This window comes from Selaginella moellendorffii, unplaced genomic scaffold, assembly GCF_000143415.4.
Source record: "Selaginella moellendorffii unplaced genomic scaffold, v1.0 SELMOscaffold_45, whole genome shotgun sequence".
Lineage (NCBI taxonomy): Eukaryota > Viridiplantae > Streptophyta > Lycopodiopsida > Selaginellales > Selaginellaceae > Selaginella > Selaginella moellendorffii.
The window spans coordinates 664,953-686,584 of NW_003314306.1; the positions used below are offsets into that span (position 1 = coordinate 664,953).

General features: G+C 43.9%; 5 protein-coding genes across 6 annotated transcripts; 2 read left to right on the plus strand and 3 right to left on the minus strand.

Annotated features, from left to right (window-relative positions):
* Window positions 1-245: 245 nt before the first annotated feature.
* On the minus strand, window positions 246-1,903 carry LOC9656327 (PI-PLC X domain-containing protein At5g67130). The gene is made up of 7 exons (XM_002980661.2): window positions 1,801-1,903; window positions 1,621-1,734; window positions 1,413-1,553; window positions 1,259-1,357; window positions 896-1,199; window positions 614-837; window positions 246-556 (listed from the first exon to the last, which is right to left on the minus strand). Exons 1-7 carry the CDS (start codon window positions 1,876-1,878, stop codon window positions 494-496), a joined length of 1,023 nt encoding a protein of 340 aa, XP_002980707.1. The 5' UTR covers window positions 1,879-1,903; the 3' UTR covers window positions 246-493.
* A 5,896-nt stretch (window positions 1,904-7,799) lies between these two features.
* LOC112350069 (heat shock 70 kDa protein 12B-like) lies at window positions 7,800-9,709 on the minus strand. The gene has a single exon (XM_024685593.1). It carries the CDS (start codon window positions 9,670-9,672, stop codon window positions 7,960-7,962), a length of 1,713 nt encoding a protein of 570 aa, XP_024541361.1. The 5' UTR covers window positions 9,673-9,709; the 3' UTR covers window positions 7,800-7,959.
* Window positions 9,710-9,799: 90 nt separating this feature from the next.
* Window positions 9,800-12,082, minus strand: LOC9656328 (probable serine protease EDA2). 2 transcript variants are annotated; one of them, XM_024685600.1, is made up of 13 exons: window positions 11,841-12,082; window positions 11,663-11,791; window positions 11,453-11,608; window positions 11,221-11,400; window positions 11,013-11,138; window positions 10,872-10,922; window positions 10,745-10,816; window positions 10,532-10,689; window positions 10,387-10,481; window positions 10,258-10,332; window positions 10,130-10,204; window positions 9,953-10,067; window positions 9,800-9,876 (listed from the first exon to the last, which is right to left on the minus strand). In XM_024685600.1, the coding sequence occupies exons 1-12, from the start codon at window positions 12,024-12,026 to the stop codon at window positions 9,982-9,984; spliced, it is 1,389 nt and encodes a 462-aa protein (XP_024541368.1). In that variant the 5' UTR covers window positions 12,027-12,082; the 3' UTR covers window positions 9,800-9,876; window positions 9,953-9,981. The 2 variants fall into 2 exon arrangements, with proteins under 2 accessions (XP_024541368.1, XP_024541367.1); XM_024685599.1 differs by having other exon boundaries at window positions 9,875-10,067.
* Window positions 12,083-16,335: 4,253 nt separating this feature from the next.
* LOC112350048 (pentatricopeptide repeat-containing protein At4g02750-like) lies at window positions 16,336-18,114 on the plus strand. Its single transcript, XM_024685511.1, has one exon. The coding sequence runs from the start codon at window positions 16,336-16,338 to the stop codon at window positions 18,112-18,114; it is 1,779 nt and encodes a 592-aa protein (XP_024541279.1).
* Window positions 18,115-18,755: 641 nt separating this feature from the next.
* On the plus strand, window positions 18,756-20,513 carry LOC9655879 (pentatricopeptide repeat-containing protein At5g04780, mitochondrial). The gene has a single exon (XM_024685512.1). It carries the CDS (start codon window positions 18,756-18,758, stop codon window positions 20,511-20,513), a length of 1,758 nt encoding a protein of 585 aa, XP_024541280.1.
* Window positions 20,514-21,632: the final 1,119 nt, after the last annotated feature.

Here is a 21,632-nt window from a genome sequence, read left to right on the forward strand (position 1 = left end):
TGAAGTCATGTTGTGAGGAGTCATAGTTCAATAGTTTAGGAATTGTTTGGATTTAGTGGAAAGTCAGAAGCTACATGAAACTACCGACCATGGGCACCAGGATGAGGTTTCTTACAGTGTGATTGAGATGGGGTGTTTGGAAGAAAGGAAATGCAGGAGTTGAAGTGGCAGTTACCTGCATGATGTTTCAAGTATGGTGGTGTCAAGTCTTCCTAGAAGACTTGACAAACTGAAAGGGAAAAAGATCATGGCAAGCAGCAGATGACTTTATTGTTTGCTGGGCCTGCAATCAAGTCTTCTAGGAATGAACTCACATGCAAGTTCAAGTCAAGAAGATTTTCTCTCTTTTTTTTTTGGTTTTCTTTTCTCTTCTATAAAAATAGTAGGATTCTAACATGAAGCCTCAGAGAAACAGCAGAGGAAGTGTGTGTGTGCCACGATCCTTCCTAAAAGTAGTTGTTTATCTTTCAGTAAAAGAATGTTGATGTTTATCTTAGCCCATAAGTTTTGAGTTGAGAGTGTCCACGGCTTGAAATGTGCCACCGCCTTCACTTTGCTGACAAGAAAAAGAGAGCAAACCATGTAAATGGTGTTCATTTGTACTTAGACTTACTGCGTAGAAATTCACTGCTAGGAAGTTTGCATATCGATTTCCAGATGATTTCGCGCAAACGTCGAGCATTGCTCGAAGGGACTGGCCGTGATCTTTGCATTCCCTCGGTTCAAACGGAGTTGTGGGGAAATAGTTCTCAACGAAAAGTGAAACTGAGCGAGAAGCTAAAGGTGGCGATTCATCACGATTTCTACAACTCCCATTTTTCATCCCATCGTCCCCATCTACACAAATCACAAGTTTAATTATGGCTCCACAGGAAAAGAGATGCTGCAAGCTTACATTGATTTTCAGACGTGTATCTCCATTGGTAAGCGATGCCTTCGGTGGCTTCTTTAGCCTGTGACGAGGTGAACACGAGCAATCTCTGGTTGCTTGCAATCATGTCCGCTAGAGTTGGCCAATTTCCACCCGACTTTGGCATCTTTGAGACTGGGAACCAAAACTTGTCAAGCCCGGCCGCCTTGAAGACGTTGGTCACATCATTTTGGGTGCGAACATAATCTTCAATGAAGATGGTGATAACTTCTCTAGGATTTGCTGCTAGAAAAGCCTCAACCTCGCGCAGCGTCTCTACTGCCGGTTGCTAAAGGAAAGAAAGCAAGAAAAATGTAAAACAAAGGTCCAGAGGCAGCTTAGACTTACAAAAGCCGTGAAATCATAGCATATCCCTCCAAAAGAATGGCAGAGCCAAATATCATTTTTAAAGTCGTATAAATCCAGCATCAAACCCCTCACTCCATTCTGCACAGTGGCAAAAAAAAAATAGCTTCAACATTTCAGAGGATATTGAGCGAACCTGCAGCTGACTCGTGACGGTATCATCCTGGTTAGTGGGAGCAAATCTGGGGACTGGAAATCTTTGCTTCTCAGTTGAGATTGCAAAAGAATTATGGGTGGTAAGCCATGCATACTTGTTGAATGGCAGATCTGTTCGAGCCTTTGAAAAAGTAAAAAGAAATGAAAGCGTTATGGAAGTTCTAGCTAGCCAGGAACGCGTAGAATACCAGCAGCGTTGCATTAGAGCGTATGCAAATGGGTTCTATGATTCCCGCGGCTGGGCAGGAGCTACAGTGAAGACCAGTGGCACAGTCCTCGTTATTGAGGCATCTCTCTCCAATCTTGCAGGAAGGATAAAGATGGGAAAAGTTTGCATGAAAACGGATACATAGGATAGAACAATTTACCTTGCATGAGTGATTTGAGCATGCTTGGGCGCCAAGGAGGGAGAGGAGGAGGACCAATGGCAGCATTTCCTCAGCCATGAATTTGGTTCTAGGTTAACTCCCCCCGCGTAGAAAAATGCCGTCGTTAGACTACACGACAATCATCTTGGACCAACAAACGAGGTTTTAATATGCTTTCTTAAATTTAATCTTAAAGAAAATATTCTTCGTATCTGCTATTTGTATTATAGATAATTATTGGCATATTTCATAGACTTTACTTTCATATTCAGCATTGAGTATCAAACTCATTAATTATCAGTTATACCTCATAGTTTAGTCCCAGTTTAGTCACAACTATTAGAAAGTTTATCCTGGGTGCCATAAGATTTATTATAAACAATATACAATATTTTTGGTTTGTTTAAGCAAGGACTTAGAATAAATTTTAATATTATATGATTTTACCATTTAACAGTTGTTATTTATTTAATAAAGCTTATATTTTTAATTTATAAATATGTTTAATTTATAAATGTTCCTAAATCCTTTCTATTTTATTTTAGAAACTAAGTGTAATATGATTAATATTATTTTTATAAATTATAAATATGTTTAAGAGTTAAATTTTTGGGCTATAGTTAATGTTCCTAGTTTCTTACTCAAAATAAATTGCTATGCATTGCATGTAGCAATGTTTGGTTTGCTTAATAGTAAATGTTATTTTTACTTATTAATCCAATTGATCAAATAAAGTTTATAATTATAAGCATGTTGTAATTTATAAATACAAGGTTAATCTTATTGCATATCAACCATTAGATGATAGAATAAACATAATATACTAGAAAGGGTTTTAAAAAGAAATACAAGATTAATCTAAATGAATAACAACTGTTAGATGGTAGAACATCCTAGAATATTCAAGTATATTTTAGGTATATCCACTACCAACAAGTTTGCTTAAGCAAACCAAAAATGTTGTTACATAGTTATTAATTATGAAGTATACTAAACTCATTCCTTAGAGAAAAATATGACTTATCTATAAATATGTGATAAATACTCATCCACTCCAGCTTCATATCAACCTAAAAATTTATCTACTTATTAATTTTTATAAAAGCTGTATCTCTAAATAAATTAATTATAAGTATAAGTGTAGAAATGAATATAGAAATGTGCATACTTGATTACCTCAAAACCCTTAGCATATATGCAGCCCCTAGTTATTAAAATCTCACTATTGGAAGCTATTGAGACTAGACAGTAAATAAATATAACTCATTTTGCTTATAATAGATTTATGGTTGAAATAAAAAATGTTACCTTATAGGTAGTGAATATGGGAGTTTTCATCTTTTTGTGGCACATCTACAAGCATTACACAACTTAAGAGAATATTGTGCCTCACATTGCCATTGAGCCACCACCTTCAGTATCTCTTTCGAGGGAAATAACTAGGGATGTGGATGTAAAGGAAAATCCTGATGATATAGATTAAAGCAAAGAAAATTTTCCCCTTAAAAAGAAATTCTACTTAGATTTGAAAATTCAAGCTACAAGACCTCCAAAGTTTGTTCCGCAAAAATCTAGTAGCCAAGGATGCCATGGAAAAGCTGGATGCAGCAACTATAGTGATAAAACACCACACTTGGATTAGGAATAGAGTCGTGACTTGTCTATATTTACAAAGACAACTCCAATGCTTATACAAATCTCTTCAAGTATTAGGGAAGTGATGAATACACAAATGGATAACACTAGGCAAATGATGGATGTCGAAGTTATGGAAAAAATTTCACAATTTAGGCTATAAAGTCCAACATATGATACGTTTACTAATGTTGCAAAACCTTTGGTTGTAGATACAGCCAATGAAGCAAGTTTAGGCCAAAAAATATCATGGCCAAAAAACTCAATAGGACAAAGAGGATGAGGCTAGTTTAGATGAATTAAAGGAGTATGAGCTAAGACTTATTAAGTCCACCTATGCATCCAACAGTGATACACCATTGGCTAATCAGTCTAGCAAGATGAGGTAGCCACAACAGCAGCAGATGCTGCAACAGCACTACAAGGTCAAGGGTAGTTGCACCTTCACTCATAAGACCACGAGTTAGTTGAGCGAGCTAGTAGTATGAAACTTTATAAAAGAGCTTGCTCAACACATCAAAGGAGGAGGCAAGCAACCAGTTAACAAGCTAAAATAACCAATAGAAGATGAAGAAACAACAAAATATCGTATGCAAATCTTAAGTTACTTCAAGACAATCACTAAGAAAGTGGATGATTGAGTCTTGAATTTCCTTGCCTTGTGCTTCATGATCTTCGTTGTTGGTTGTTTCTTTGACAGCTTTTCTGCTTTTACATGTAGATGTTGCTTTAGCATTGTGTGTGGATGGTATTGTCTCAACTAATGCTCTTCATCTTTTTGTTGGTGGAGTCAATGTTGGTGATGACTCTTCTTCTTCATCTTCTTTTTAACTTGCTTCATTATCTTTATCTTCTTTGCCATCATCACAAAGGAGGATGAAATCTTCTCTCCTTTTTGAAGTGTATTCCCTTTTCCTTTATGTTCATGGTGTTTTTGTGTTTGTGGATTTGCTTAGTCTTTTGTTGCTGTCATATGTTGCTGTCTCTTGATTTGTAGTGGAATGGCGATGTCAAGCTTTAGGATGAGTGCTGCAATGTAGGGAAGTGCGAGTGTTCACATTTGAGGCTGTCTTGGATCATTGTTATTGTGACGTGGAGTTCTTTGATGAGCTTGTCATGGATGGGTCTTCCATTGCAAGTTGTTGTAGAGAATTGCAATTGCTTTGCAGGTGGAAGTCATGGACTTCCACATCTCTAGTGTCAAGATTAAAAACTTGAGTTGTAGCTTGGCTTCATTGATCACATTGCTCATTTATAGAGAATTTCCATTGTTGTAGTTCTCAAGTACCTTGATACACTTCAGTGGAATCCCCTTTGTGGGAATCGATGTCACTTGCTCTCCACCAGTGGGAATTTTGAATGCCTATGTGAAGTACTTAGTGCTCAAGATAAATTTGTAGTCGTTGGTGTGCATAAAGTCTTCATTGTATACTAAAAGAATCTTCTTAGTGATGCTAATGTCATATTACTTTTCCATGATTTTGGAGAATTTATAAAGCCTAACTTTGTGTAGCCAAGTGTTGAGCTCTTCAATCCTCTTTCAAGTAGGATTGTAAGGTGAGAGGAGACTCATCTTAATTGTGCTGACTGCCTTGGGATTAAAGATGAACTTTTTGGTGATATTGTGTGCTTGTGTGCCCCGCTTTCCCATTTTAGTTTTCTTGATCTTAGTGTGCAATATTATAGTTGAAGGCACTAGGGTTAAGAATTTCACCCTTTCACCAAACTTAACTACATGTCGAGTGGTTTAGGTTTAATTCTTTAGCTTGAATTTTCTCTTGTTTTCTTGTTGGACCTTGTTTTCTCTTGATCTTGTATGTATTTATTGTTGAATCATAGTGGATTGTGATGATTATTGATTATAGTGGTATCTTTTCTTGATTTCTTGAAGTTAGAGTTTGAAAATTTTATTTGAGTTGAGTTTTCGAGCTTAATTTTCGAGAGTTTTCTTGAAGTTGTCTTCTTGTGTTTGATTGTTGAAGTTTTTCTTTAAGTTGATTTCTTGAGTTTGGATCTTGAGCTTGATTTCTTAAGATTTCTTTAAACTGATTTGCCTTTTTATTGGAATTTTGAGTTTTATGTTGTAATTCCTTGAATTTTTGAGTGTCATGTTCGTGATTTTATTCAATATTGGATTTTTGAGTCTCAAAGTTGTACTCTTCAGTTCTTCCTAGATCATTATTAATAAGATTAGTGTCAATCAATTGATATTTCTTGAGCTCGTTAAGGTTAATGTTTTAGAAATATTCATTGTCAAGTGTTATAATTACTACCATTTCTAGAGCTTTGACCTCACATCATCCCTTCCTCTCAGAAAGATGAAAGATAGTTAGGTTTTTTTGTTGATAGGTTGAGATTTGAAAGAACATTAAGAAAAAGCACTAATTTATATATAGTGCAACTAAGTTATTAAATGTCGTGTTGACCCTTATAAACTTGTCTAACTTATCATAATACTTGATACAATCCTTTTCCTTGAGCAAAGAGCCCCTTAAACAAAACACATACTATAAATTAAGAAAATAAACTAACACTAAATCATTTACTTTATACTCTATAAATAGACACTTTCTATTGTCTCACTCATATCAAGCCTAAGTATTTAATAAACTTCATTTGAACCAATGGAAGAATACTTATTAAATATTGATTTTAAAACTTAGTATCATAAGTTATGGCAATTGCACTTAACTTGTATTGACCAACACAAAAAAAAACTAAGGATCTTTTGTTATAAACCAGATCTTGAAAAATAAACACTAAATAAACTGATGTTAAATAAACCCTTTGATAGTGTTTCCAAAAGAATGATAAAGAAGGCCCTTTCACTACTTGTATAACTCCTCATTTTCTGGAAGAATCTCATAAAAACTTTTCACTAGCATCAATAACATATTGTTGATGCCAAGGCTTCCATTTAAAAAATAAAGGATGCTAATTAAGGAAATGCTAACAGTGTTAATAATATTTAGCTAACTTAGGAATAAATATCACAACAACAACCATATTCTTGCTTTTAAATACAGGCAACAATAGCATTAGCCTTTATTAGAACAAAAAAAATTCTTGTAGAAAATAGACTTGAAAAGTGATGTTTTATAGTATTGTGTCAGTTGAAGAATATTGTTAAAGATAGTTGGAGTAGGTGTATGTACAAATCTTATAAAATCTTGACAAAATGTTAATCATAACATATTCAACTTGATATGTTTTAACATATTTTGCTTGCATAAAGTAAAAGACTTTAAAAGTGAATATTAAATTGCATAAGTAACTTGAGTGGCCTCTAACAAAGACAATGCAATTGGTAAAATGCATTATCATAGTTGTCAACATGGCCAAATGCACACTTGAATATGTTCGGGAAAAAACTTTAATCTGTACAAATAATTGCATTCAAACTATTATACCATTGCAATATTATTCCTTAAATATGTGGGAAACTTGCATAGACACTAAACATCATCCCAAGAATGATAGGTGGCAATGGTTATAAAGTGATCGAACCAATAGTACACATTATCCTTAAGATTCCCATTTAAAGAAATCCAATCATATGTGCAACAAAAGTAGAAGGAATTACACAACATGTTATAAATACCACCATTAACTGAGCTTGATTTGCATAACATCGAGAAATTGCATTAATCATTATTTTAGAGTTAAAGGAGGAGAAAAAGGTTGTTACAAAGGAGCAATATGCTATTTTTCTATAAAGATATAGCAAGAAGAAAATAAAAACAAAAGAGAAGAAATGAAAAGTTATAGAAATAAAGAAGATTTAGACAATACAAAAGTTAAATCTAAATAAAAAGCACAAATCCAAACATTCTTTTGGGATAATAAAATTTGCCTCTCACTTCCATCAATATGAATGTATGTAATATATAAATGGAATATATAAATATACATATTCAATTATATTAGTTTTTGGATTGAAATCAATCTAATAGTTCAAAATCCCAATAGTATATGGCATCCTAGCCATATATTTAGATCTCACATAATTTTAATGTTTTCTAGATATTATTATTTATTATTGGATAATATAAATATTTATTTATTTATAAATTAATTTAAACTCCCAAATTTGATATGTTTGAAGTAAGGATTTTAAATAAACTTTTAAAAAATTATAATATAAATAATATAAGTAAATATTAATTAATAACTTTTCCATCAGTTATTTTTTATGCCACCTAATGAATATTTGTATTCATATTTATAGTAATCCAAAAAATGTATAGCTTCACTCACCTTTGTGATTTAATTTTATGGCAGGTTTTATTAAAATAATTATGGTTTTAAACATTCAAATACATGTAAGAGAATATCCAAGCGCCGTTTAGGGTTTAGGGTTCTTCCTAAATGCAGGAGGCATAGCTCTGGCCTCTTCCACATGCCCTCTGCGCACCGCGCGAGCGATCGCAGGGGACATGTGGAGGATGCAAGATGTATGCCTGTTCCGCGAGCCTTCTATTGCACTTCTCAAGGTATTCTAGATACAGTGATCTTAGAAAAGCTCTACTTGTAGCTTGATTCAAGGGGAAAACTCCAGACCCTCTCCTCTTCACGGTTGCCAAAGTTGAGACGGCGAGCAGTCACCTCGATCATGGACCTCCCAAAGAACATACTCACTAGCACCGCCCGCCCTCGTCCCAGCTCCACGCCACTCGACACATCGATCTCGAAGCTCTCCTCCAGTGTGCTGCCCACCTCGGTCACAAACCTGGGATGATCTTTGATCGAGGTGTAGAGCTCCAGCCTGACCTTCTCCTGCTTGCTCCCGACTGGAGAAATGATCCTCTCGACCTTGGAGTCTTGAGGAACCGGCTGGTTCTTCCGGACGAAAACCAGGAAATTATTCTCACAGCACAGGTGGCCATCTTCGTCCACGAGCATATACTGGAGAGGATCTCCGACCTCGAAAGGACGAATGGAGCTCATGCCGTAAGTCTTCCTAGAGATCCTCGACAGGACGAGGCGATCGTCAAAGCCCAGCATCACAGCTCCATTGCAGATGGCGCTTCCAGGATTTGGAGGCACGAAAACCTTCGCGACTCTCTCTTTGAACGCCTCCCTGACTCGCGTGACGAGGTAGGGGTTGTTCGCGAATCCACCGACGAGGAAGATGTATCTCACCTTGTCCGAGCTCCCGTCCAGCTGCTGCGAGATGAGATGGACGATCTTGTCGACCTCGGGATCAAACACGGCCTTGATATCGGCGGCGTTAACCTTGAGCTCATCGTACTCGCCATAGTCTCGTTCCACTCCAAGCTTTTCGTCGTGCTTCCTCCACGCTTTGGAGAGCTTGCCGGGGATGGTCCAGGTGCTGGCAAAGTCCGGCGAGCCATCGAAGGAGCACTTGACTTGGAACCACCATTTCGTGAGCTGCATTCGATTCTTGGCGAGCTTTACAAACTCCGGCAGGCATCCAATCTTCTCCGCGAGGAAGCTCATCATCTTCTCGTCCACGAACGTTGCGCCACCTATGGCACCCGAGCAAGCGCTAGTCTCGCGGACCTTGACACCGTTTTGGAACGCTCGGGTGTGGACGACCGTGTCGATGGTTCCACCACCGACGTCGGCAACCAGGAAAGTATCGTTTCTCTTGAACTTGAGCGAGTCTATGAGCTTTGTCTGGCAGTAGAAGGACGCGGCTTCCGGCTCGAGGATGATCTTGACGGGAAAGTCAGCGCTGCTGATCCCTGCTGCCTCGGCAAAGGTACGCATCTTTTCTTTGGCAGCGTCGTCCCACAGGGCCGGAACCGTGAGGCACCACTGGACTTCTTCCTCACGGAAGAAGCTCTTATAGAGTTCTTTGAGCTGGAGCTTGGCAAAGGAAGAGATGCAACGGAGATAATCGACTGTTACTTTCTCCACGCTGAGACCACGATGAAGAAGAAACCATGGAGGAAGAGGAGGAGGAGAAGAAGAAGGTTGTGCCGGAGCTAGATGCAGCTTAAACTTGGTGACGAAGATGCTGCCCGAGTTGTGACGCTCGGCGTCGTGTCCCCAGTGCTGGAGCTCGAGAAATGGAGCGGACGAAGGCGATGGCGAGGAGGTTGAGTAGAGCAAGCTGGTTTGCGTCTTGCAATACGGCTTCGCCCCGACTTCTCTCTCGCTGGGCCATTCGTAGAAGGAGTGGATGTCGGATGGATTGGACCTGTGAGCAAAGGCGAATCCGGAGAAAGTAGTGCCGAAGTCGAGACCCACGACGTATTTTGGAGTGCTCATCGCGATTGTAGGGAACTTTGGACGCAAGAGAAAAGGATAGCACTGCTTATAAGTTAGATCCTTCTTGCGAACTTGCAGTCACACTCGGCTGGGAAACTTAACTTTTGTGTTGGCCAAAAACAAGATATGAATCGTATCAAATTTTGTTCGAGAGGATAAATAAAAACTTGGCAGCCGTTATCACCGATTAGTGAGGCACGTCGGCTGAGAAAGTTTAAGCTTAATGTGGGAAGATTAAATACACATGCTGTTGTTTTAGAACCAAAGATGAAGAACTTACGAACTCGTTTTGGAGGCAAAGCTGACGAGCTATGGTTTCATTGAGAGCCATTCTTTCACATTGGAGTGTATAAACGCGTGAGCTCTAGCCAGTTCCCTGCACTTTGTGGTGTTTGCTGCATGGGAAAACAGAATTTAGAAGGTATGACTGTAATGTTTGCTGTATAGATTAAAAAACCTGTAGTTTCTCTACATGGTGCTGAAAGATCCACACAGTGGGAGCAAGTGTGGCAGCGCAAAACCAGTGCTGGCACTGCACACAAAAGAATTGATAACCTTGCCTGATGGAAACTAATATATGCTTACTATCTTTTGATGAAGTTTGCTTGGATGCATGGCGCCATGGGTCCTGGGATCCGTTCAGAAACATAATTCTGGAACCTGCTCAACGTTTGATTGATCGAACCATTCGTACCAAGAAACACAAAGGTTTACCTGCGATGTTCCAACCACCATAGTACAAGTTGGTCGTTTTCACGTCTGGAAACGTTCCATTTCCAAACTGCTCAGCACAATAGTTTATAAAAAATCTGGAAGCCTTTTCTTTAATCCAGTGTGAAAATTTACTAAACGTACTTACTGTGTGTTGATACGAGAGGAACGAATGCTGCTCTTCCGGTCGGATGCAACTTGAAAATATCCCACTTCGGTACAATATTGAAAATCCCAGCTCTCGTTATCTCGTTCGTTACCATTAGTATCGCTGTTAATTCTGTCCAAAATCTTTGCATATGTTTTCTGTAACAAAGCATTTCTACATATGTCTATTATGTGTATATATAAGTTTGCGTACCAATAGGTTCCTGTTGCTTTTCTCTGCTTTGAGCAAAGGATCACATAGAGCATCTATTTTCCCATATTGTATCTGGAGTATAAACAACACATGATTATATATAAACGTTATACTGTATGATTCATACTTCGCCAGCTGCAGCATTTGCTACATAGGCAAGAAGGGTATCATCTGTAATCTGTAAAGAAGAAAACAAACACATGGAAATATGAACTGTCAAGATAATTGAGTTTCATTGGGTAAAGAAAATGATTACAGACTTACGTACATTATCCTTTGGAGAGAAACCAAATAGATATTTTATTTCCGTTGCATTTTCTACTAAACCGTGCTCGGTTAGCCTGGTAATTTCTTGTAGTGCCTGCTTGCATTTTGGTCCGACAGACACTCCCAGCTAGGCAAAGAATTTATAGATAAAAACAGGAATTCATCCCAGCAAAAAAAAAAAGTTTAGAAACTATGTAATTTATTCTTACCTGCTTATCGTAAGCACTGTAGTCTAGGATTGCCTCTACCACGGCTGAGCTTGCCCAGCTACCAGCAACAAGATGAGGAAATTTAAGCCTAAACCAAGCACTCAAAGCACCCGCATATGAACCTCCTATAACAATCCATGGATTTTTTTCAGTTTTGTTGTATTTCTGGTTGATCAAGTCCTGCCATTGAAAAGGGGAAATATATATTTTTCTTGACAAGAGAGGTACTTGCCTGATAGTAGTCTATAAACACAGCATGATCAAAGAGAGATTGTTTTGATGTTAGATACTTCAGGTTGTGGAGATTCAAATGCTGGAACGGTGAGCTGTGGCCATAGTAGCGATGCTCGACTGTAACAATTGCAGCTCCAAAAGATTCAGCCAGAGTCTGAAACGTAAGTAGTAATTATTTAGGATAATCATAGAAAGAAATATAACTCACCCCTACGTAAGTGGTAACGTAATCTCCTGTGCAAGTTGACTCCCCACACATCACTAGAAATATTGGCCCATTGTGAGGACGAAAGAAATCGAGAAGCTCTAAATACTTCTGAGAAAATACTCGTGGATCCTGAAACAGGAGAGGAAAATCAGAGAAAAGATGCGAACTATGGCCACACCTCTGGAGCGAAATGGTCAAGCTTCTGCCTGGTAAAGAAATTTACAGTCTCCTTGCCTCTTGGAGGTGACCGCGAGCCCTCTGGTAGAAATTCCGGCTTGAAACCAAGCCGTGACGAGGGCACAAAGGCGCTGCTAAAGCTTGTGGAAGTTGCAAGTAGAACGAAACACACAAGCAACATTCTCATCTTCTCTTCTCTAGCTGGAAGATATCAAGAACAAGTTTGCCTCAAGAACAGACAATGGCGGCCTCGCTGTAAGAACTGACTTTGCCTTGAGCTTTTAAGCATACTATAGCGGACCACAGAGACCGTCATGACTTTGACATTCTCTGGTCCTGGAAATCCACTAGAGGTGCTGGGCCTCCAACATGCATAAAAAGAGACAGCACAAGTTCCCGGTCGAAAGCTCACTTCCAGAACAAAGTCCCAGTCAAAAGTCCACTTCCATACAATAATACATGTTTTTCAGGTCTGTGAGCATCCATAAGACCACTGGGTACTGGGTCCATATGGTTCCCTCAATGAAAAAGAAGAATGGAAGATATTTACCAAGAAAAACATTCACTGTTTTGTTGTCAGCTTCAGCACCACCACTCGTGACCACTCAGTACAATTGCTTGAAATTCAGAGTGTCAAACAAAAAGGACAAAGTTCCTTATGGATTCAAAGTGGTCCCATGACTGTCTCCATCGCTAGTGGCATCACAATAGTTTTCCAAATAAAATTAGGTTATTCGTGGTCATGTAAGGCAAAGGCTGTTAACCTCCCCAATTATTACTCCTGAATAAACTAAAAGGAAGAAAACAATGAGTAGGAGCTTTCACTGTTGTTGCCAGGTTGAGCTCCACCACTCTGCACAACTGCTGAAATTCAGTGTCAAACAGAAAGAACAGTGCAGTACTTTTTCCAATTCGCATTACAGAAACGTGGTCGGCCTACGTAAATCAGGATACATTTTGTTCATTAGATAACAAACGTACATAACTTTTCTTGTTATTGGAGTTCCGACCTCTTTTGAAGTACCACAAGTCACAATTTAGTCATAATCAACAACTCGTTATGCAGAACATATTTATAAAATATTATTAGACTACCCCAAGATGGATGCTGCGACATTGAAGTGGGAAGCTCGAAAAGCACATGAGAGAATTGCGAGAAGCAAATCCTTTACCTTGCAAATCTTGTTGTATGGCAAGTGCAGGAGCGTGGACGAGGCAAAGGCAGTGTTCCCCAATAATTTATGTTGGTCGTAGCATATGCCCAAAACAAGCATCTTTGTGCGTCGCGTTTATGACAACCATAGCCACTTTTCCAGCAAATCCGGTTTGACCATGCAAGAGTCATGCTGGATCAAATGCCGCAGCTCGGCGTCGTGACCTGGACCGTGATGATCGTTGTGAATGCGGATTTGGCAGCGGCAAGAGATGTCTTCAATCGAATGCCGCAGCGGAATGTGGGTCGTGGACAGCGATTGGGTCGGGTCTGGATCTTATCGAGGAAGATCTTCGATTCGATGCCACAACAAAACTCTAGCTACATATGTTTTCAAGTGGGACACATGACGAACTTCATATTAGTCCGCTTAAACAAGGCGACCTTGTTCTCAGCTGGAAACTCTGAACTCGGAGAGGATGGCTCTGAATTAGTCCCCTGACATAGGTTCCATAAAACCTTCATGTGACCTTGTTTATAGCAACGCGATTTTTACAGATGTGCCCGCCCGAGATCATCAGACAGCCCGGTCTAAGCTTTGTTCCGGGCCATGAAAACGTAAGATCACGTCACCACCAAGCGTCAGCGTCCTGGTTAAACAGCATTTCAAAGAAACAAACGAACTTGTAGTTACAAGGCGAGCAAACTATCCTTGTTATTCCCACTCAACTTAGGGAAGGCTGCAGGATGGCTACAGCAACTATGACTACGGGATCGAAAGCCGCGAGGTGGAATGTGGCGCGGGAAGCTATGGGAGTGTGAGGCTTGACGTGTACAGGGAACAGGCAGTGGCAGTGACGAGCAACAATCATGGTGTTTCAGAGAGCAGCATCCAAAGAGAGATCGAAGTGATGCGCTCACTGAAAAGTGAGTTCCGCGTTCCTCGGCCGCGTCCAAAGGGGCTGGAAAAGATATTTGATCGTATGCCATTCAAGGACGTAATTTCTGGACAATGATGACCGAAGCTTATTTCCAGCAAAGCCGGTTTGATCAAGGAAGAGTCTTGCTAGATCACATCAGATACCGCAGCTCGACCGCGTCGTGGCCTGGCTGCGATGATCGTCGCAAATGCACAAGAGATCTCTTCGATGGAATGCCGCAGCGTGGTTGGACTATAATGGAGGAAGCTATTCGACTCGATGCCACGGGAATCCCACATCTCTGTAAATGTCTCCCACCAAAGAATATTACATAGGCTTTGAAAGAGCAAGACTTAACTTTTGAGTTCACACTCCGGTTCTTGGCTTCTGTGAACTCGGAGGATGGCTCTGAACTGTCAAGTAAAACCTCCATGATCTCGTCAACAGCAGCACAATTGTTACTAATGTGGCCGAGTGCAATCTTATACACTTTGTCCGGGATCACCAGGCGTTATAGCGTCCTGGTTAAACACAGGAAAGCCAGCGGGATAAACTATCTTGGACTCTGGAGCATGGTCATCATTCCATAGGCAACGAATGACCACGCGATCGCAAGCGCGAGGTGGATCCAATGTGGCGCGGGAAGCTATGGCAGTGTGAGGCTAGGCGTGTACAGGGGCAGTCAAGAGCTACGTAGCTCTTGACTGCCATATACAACCGTGGTGTTTCAGAGAGCAGCATCCGAAGAGAAATCGAAGTGATGCTGTCACTCAAAGGTGAGTTGCTGAGCTCGTAGGGCATGGTGATTGCCAGGGATTTATGTGGCAGTCTTTTAGCCTGCATGGCAGAGGCATCGCTCACGAGGATGTCAAGAGTGACGCTCTGAACTTCGGGATGAGGGCCAACATGTGTGACTTTGGCACCGCAAGGCTCTCAATCAGGGACACCATTACATCCAGCCAAGTGATGAGATGCACTTGGTGTGGCACGAGGATTGGAGCCATGCTCATAAGGTCATTCTTCAAGGTTGCATTGCAGGAAAGGAAACTAAACAACAAACTTCGGATTTATGTTTCTACTTATTGGATCGAATAACTAATCAGTTTTTATTTCAGACAACCATCGCTTAAATATATTTCAAAAAATTACACCATCAGTGTTTACATCAGCTGCCTTTAGGAGGCTTTAGGAGTTACAGAATCTTTTGTATCAGAGTTCCAATCTTACGTGTGGAGAATAAATACGAGTCTTCCTTCCCCACAACTTTGCAACTAAGCTTGAAAGTTCACGATGCAGAGTTTGATACCTTCACGAGTCTAGAGCCTTCATGGACAATACAATCTCCCTAGATTTCCAGAATTTCACACAAGCCATTGCAATTGAGCTGCAATACATGTGGTGTTGACAGCAACTCGTCCTCTTGATCTCTGTCAAACGCATGGTGCCGGTGATAAGTTAAACTTGTGAGTGAGGAAGACCTGATTACCACTGGCGATTTCAAACTCTCACCCTCGGCAAGACCAAGAACCTTGAGCAGCCGACAACTGGATAAAAAACTAGAGAGTTCATCATTAGTCAAGCTGTTAACCTTCCATAGTCTGAGCTCCTGTATGAAAGAGAAGCATGAGTTCGTGTGATCAAAAGTGTTCAACTATGACAAGCTCAACTTCTCAAGCCTGTTACAGCCTATAACTTGCATAGCAGATGCTGCGGGCCACTATAACTAGTACTTCCAGCTTCGGAGAAGCTCGCACTAATGTTTGAGTAAATTCAGCAGATGAATCAAGGTCATTCTCGTGAGACTTGGAAACGAAGGACTCAAAGTCCAGTTTTAAATCTAATATCTATCAGTGTCATGCTTGAGAGGTTTGGAAACCCATTCAAAATTTCAGTGGGATCAAACGCATTCAACCGTGAGAAGCTCATCTTCTCAAGCCTGTTACAACCTATAACTTTCACAGCAACGCCTTCTTGTTGATGAAAAACTATCTCTTTCAGATGCTGCCAGCCACTGCGACCATCAATAACTATAAAGTACTTCTAGCTTTGGAGAAGCTCACATTAATGTTGCATATTATCACAACTGAAATTCCAGAGATGACTCAGGGCTAGTCTTATGAGGCTTGGAAATGAAGGGAACACAGGAAGTCCAGTTTTGAATCTCATATCCTTCAGTGTCATGACACTGAGGATATCCTTCAGAGGTTTGGAAACACATTCAAAATCTCCCAAAACGCAGAAACTTCGTATATTGGTAGCCCAACCTCAAGGATGCTTAATGAATCTCTAGATTTGTGAAGCTTTGGCCAATCAACGCCAATCATATCCATAAAGCCGCAATGACAATCATGTTTGAACTATAATGTATAAACCTTATTGGATATTTTAGCATATTAAACACCCAAGCACTAAACTACCATGTCATGGGGTACGAGGATGGATGCTGCAACATTGAATACTATGCACAGATCGTCCGGGCGTGTGGCAATGCTGGAATCTTGTTGGAAGCTCGAAGAGTCCATGAGAGAATTGCGAGGAGTGTTCACTCACAAAGCCGCTACCTTGCAAATCTGGTCGTGGCTATGTATGGCAAATGCGGGAGTGTGGACGAGGCAAAGGCTGTGTTTGATCGCATTAGCCTCCCTAATGATTTCTCCTGGAATATGTTGGTCGTAGCGTATGCCCAAAACGGGCATTTGCGTGAGGCAAGGTTGCTGATAGAAAGAATGCCGCGCCCAAGCGTGATCGCATTGACGGCCACCATAGCCGCTTGTGCTGAAGCTAAAAGAGTCCAAGAAGCTTTGGCTTTGTTTGAATCAATGCCAGAGTGGAATGTGGTGGCCTGGAACACGATCATTCAGGCACTTGCCATGAACGGGGATCTAGGAGGGGCTCGAGAGATGTTCGATCGCATGCCATTCAAGGACGTCATTTCCTGGACTACGATGACTGAAGCTTACGTCCAGAACTGCCGTTTCGACCAAGCAAGAGTTTTGCTGGGTCAAATACCGCAGCTCGACGTCGTCACCTGGACTGCAATGATCGTCGCAAATGCCGAAAGTGGGGATTTGTTATCCGCAAGAGATCTCTTCAATCGAATGCCGCAGCGGAATGTGGTGTCATGGACTGCGATGATGTCGGCGCTCGCCCAAGCCGGAGAGCTCATCGAGGCCAGGAAGCTCTTCGACTCGATGCCACAGCGGAACTCCATCTCTTTCAATGTGATGATCGTGGGCTACTCGCAGCAGGAAGATCTGAAAGAGGCGAAGGGGCTGTTTGACGCGGCGCCAGAGTGGGATCTCGTCGCCTGGACGGCGCTCCTCCAAGCCCAAGCGGCAAGAGGCAAGCTCCAGGACGCCATAGAACTCTTCGATGAGATGCCGCAGAGAGATGCCGTAGTGTGCACCGCCATGATCGCAGCCTACGCCAGCCATGGCCGCCTCGACGAAGCTCGAAGTATCTTCGACACCATGCACGAGAAAGATGCTGTCGCGTGGACAGCGCTCACAGCAGCATATGCCCAGGCAGGGCATCTTGAGCACTCAAAGACCATGTTTGATTCCATGCCCTTGCAGGACACCGTGGTGTGTACGGTCATGGTAGCGGCGTACGGCGACAGTGGCGACGTGCTCGCCGCCAGGAGCGTGTTTGAGAAAATGCCCGTCAAGTGTACAGCTGCCTGGAACGCGGTCGTACAGGCCTATGCCCAGCGGGGGCATATGCGGGACTTTCGGAAGCTCTTGGCTGGGATGCCCGAGCACGACACCGTGTCTTGGAACACGGCCATCCAGGCGAATGCCCAGAACGGGCACAGCTGCGCGGCTTTGGAATCCTTTCGGGCGATGCTGCTGGAGGGATTCCAGGCGGACGAGCTGAACTTCAGTGCGGTTCTCGCGGCTTGCAGCCACATTGGCCATGTTGAAAGCGCGCGGGATCTTTTTGTGTCCATGGCACTAGATCACGATGTTGCGGCGATGTTGGATCACTACGACTCGGTGGTGGACGTGCTGGGGCGCGCTGGGCGAGTGGAGGAGGCCAGGGAGCTCATCGCCACCATGCCGTTTCTTCCGGATGCTGTGGCGTGGACGACGCTGCTGGGTTCTTGCAAGAAGAACAGGATCAAAGCCGCGGAGGTGGCTGGAAACGCGCACAAGCTCAATCCAACTAGCTCGGCGCCTTTTGTCTTGTGGATTGGCAGCTAGTCGCGAAGTTTTTCGAGGAAGAAGGAATGCGGAGTTTGTTCTTAAAAGGTGGCAAAAGTGTTTTCCGAGGAAGAAGAAATGTGGAGTTTGAGAGAGGTTGGGTCACCAAAGTCCCGTAAAGAAGAAGAAAGCAAAGTTTTCAAGGAGGAAAGATGGATGGCTGGCTGTTTCGATAGATCTCCCGCTTCCATCTCACGAGCAATCCATGAGGGCGGATGTTGAGGAATGCACTGCGCAAGCAGTTCGTCCTCCTCGGTAAGAAGCCTCCTCTCCATCTTTTCTCCACGATCTTGGCTTCTCGATCTCCGGCACTCCGGTCTCAGCACAGCGAACCCACCCTCCTCGCGGATCTCCAGTCGAGCAGCGAACAGGAAGCGCTGGACCTCGTCCGCCAGTGCTGCGAGCTGGGATCTCTCGACCAGGCAAAGCGTCTCCACGCCTCCATCCTCGAGAAGGGCGTCTCCAGCGCCAAGATCTTCTCCAAGTACCTCATCCGGATGTACGCGCAGTGTGGCAGCCTCGAGGACGCGCAGCGCGCATTCGATGGCATCGCTCACCCGGGCGTGGTATCCTGGACCGAGCTCGTCAAGGCGTATGCCCACACCGGGCATCTTGGCGAAGCATTTCGCTGCTTTCGCCGGATGCTCCTCGCGGGCACCCGGCCGGATCTAGTCCTCCTCTCGCAGCTCCTCCTCCACCAGGAGCCTCCGCTCGGCCTGGAAGAAGCCAAGCTCCTCGACGCGATCGTCTGCTCGTCCGGGTACGCCAGAGATTTGCTCCTGGGAACTTCGCTGCTGGTCTGGTATGGGCGATGCGGGCGGCTCGAGGAGAGCAAGGCCGTCTTCTCCAGGATGGAGGGCCGCGACGCCGCTGCCTGGAACGCGATGATCTGGAGCGCCATTCTCAGCGGCGAGAAGAAGGAGGCATTGACACTCTTCCAGGCGATGAAGGACGAGGGCGTTGCTCCGGAGGGTGTGGACTACTGGGCGGCGCTCAAGGCCTGCGAGCTTGTCTCGGAGGTGAGAGCTCTCCACGCCGAGATCTCCTCCAGGAAGATGGAGGGCGATCCCGATGTGGCCTCGGCGCTCATCGACTGCTACGGACAGCTTGGTGAGCTCGAGGTGGCGGAGCAGCTCCTCTTCACTTTCGGTCTCGAGGAGGCCCCGTGCTGGACGAGCTTGCTCGTCGCGTACGCTCGCCACGGATACCACAGCCGGGTGATCCAAGTCTTCCACGAGATGCAGCACAGGCGCTTGACGGCCAACTTCGCCACCTTCGCCGCGGTGCTCGACGCCTGCGCCGGGCTGGGAGCTCTCGTCGAGGGGAGAGTCATCCACCGGCGAGTCGTCGAGGTCGAGAAGCTCCCCATCGCTGGAACTCTGGCGAGGTCCCTCGTCAACATGTATGCCAAGTGTGGAGAGCTCGGGGAGGCGTGGAGCGTCTTTGAGGGTGTCACGGGCAAGCGGGAGCTCAGGCTCTGGAACACTTGCATCGACGCGTTCGCGGCTCACGGGCAGGGGCACTCGGTGCTCCAGCTCTTCCAGCTGATGCAGCAAGAGGGAGTGAAGCCGGATCAAACCACCTTCTCGAGGCTGCTATTCGTCTGCTGCTACGTTGGTCTCGTCGAAGTCGGCTATGCTTTCTTCGCCTTGATGATCACTGACCACTTGCTATCTCCTAGCCTGGAGAACTACGCCTGCATGGTCGATCTTCTGGGACGAGCTGGAAACCTGGATGGAGCTCAAAAACTTATCACCAGAACTCCATATCAATCCAGCCCCGTTCTCTGGAGGAGCTTGCTAGCGGCTTGTGGGATCCAAGGTGATGTCGAGCGAGGAAAACGAGCCGCTGTTCAGATCTTTACTTTGGATCCAACCATGGCGGAGGTATACGTGGTGCTGTCGAGAATCTACGAGAGCACTGCGAAACCGGCGATCGCTCGAAAGGTAAAGCTGCTGATGAAGGAGCGAGATGTAAGCTCGGAGCTAGCCCGGAGCTGGATCCAGATCAGTGGTGTCATTCACAGCTTCACCACTGGAGATCAAACTCATCCCCAAACCGAGGAGATATACGCTGCTCTCCAGAAGCTCGAGGCTGATTATCCGGCCTGGGAGGCTGCCGGGACGAGCAACAACGACTTGACCATGCACGACGTCGATGAGGAGGATGAAAACTCGGTTCACAGCGAGAAGCTGGCTCTTGTCGTTGGCCTGATGAACTCGCGGTTCCAGGAGAATGAGACGCCGGTGGTGGTGTTTAAGAACAAGAGGATGTGCCGTGAGTGCCACTCTTTCTTTGCGACGATATCGAAGGTGGCCGCTCGTGACATTGTCGTGCGGGACAGCTCCAGATTTCATTGGTTTAGACAGTGTTCTTGTTCCTGTGGGGATTACTGGTGATAATAACTTTTTTCCTCATGAAAACTACAAACACCTAGCACTGAAACATCAAAGCTCATCACATAGTTTGCAAATTCTAACCTTCCATATGGTAGAGATGTTAAATTAGCCTGTCGTAGACTTCCTGGGCAAATGGCCTGTTGCTAGCATCGTTGTCCATGCATTCTCGGATACAGGCAGCGACATCGTCAGTGTAAGAGCTGAGAAGGCTGAGTATGCTTTCCCGATGAGACACTGCCGGATCACTGCCAAAGACTTCGGTGTTGGACAAGAGAAAGGACTTCCCGAGCTTGAGCTCCGCCATCACCACCCCCATCGAGTAGATGTCACACTCAAAGCTGTAGCGGCCACCAGCAATGCGCTCCGGGGCCTGGTAAATCCTCTTGCGGAGCTCGTAGTGTGGATCATTCCCCGACCTCTCCCTCTCGCTCATTTCCAGGGGATCTGCGAGGCGCGCTAGGAGGAACCCCGCGAGCTTGACTTGCAAGCTTGCGGCTTGCTGCTGGGCGACGATGAGAATGTTGTTGGAGCTGATGCTCTCGTGCACAATGTGGCACCTGTGAAGATCGGCTACTGCTGCTGCCAGGCTCAGAAGCACACTGTTGGTGACACCGGGGTCTAGTCCTCCCAGTTGCTGAAAACTGTTAGCAATCTGGAATTCCAGGGTGGTGACTGCGGACTTGGAGTGGCATCCTTCCACCCGGCTCAAAATATGATAGCTTCCATCCTGTTCGATCATCTTCTCCATCTTCACCAGGCCTAGCTCACTTGCTGGTATGTCCTGGTAGACGAGGATCAGCCTTCCAATTCGATTCAGCCTGCAAGCTTTCACCTTGGGCGTCGTGCCAACGGGAATGGTTTCAACGAAAAACACAGACCCATCATCTGCCTCAAGGAGCCGGTCTTGGTCCTGCGGATTATAGCTGGGAAGGCCCGCCATGCTTCGGGAGTAGACATTGCTGCTGATGAGATCTTGTTTTCTGATGGGCTTGAGATTCCTGGGATCCATGATCTTCGAGATAACTTTCCTGGAGTTACTCATGCCATCTCTGCCTTTGTCCTCATTGTTACCAATATCAACAATGCCGCCCTGTGCTTGCTTGGACAAGCTGACCAAAA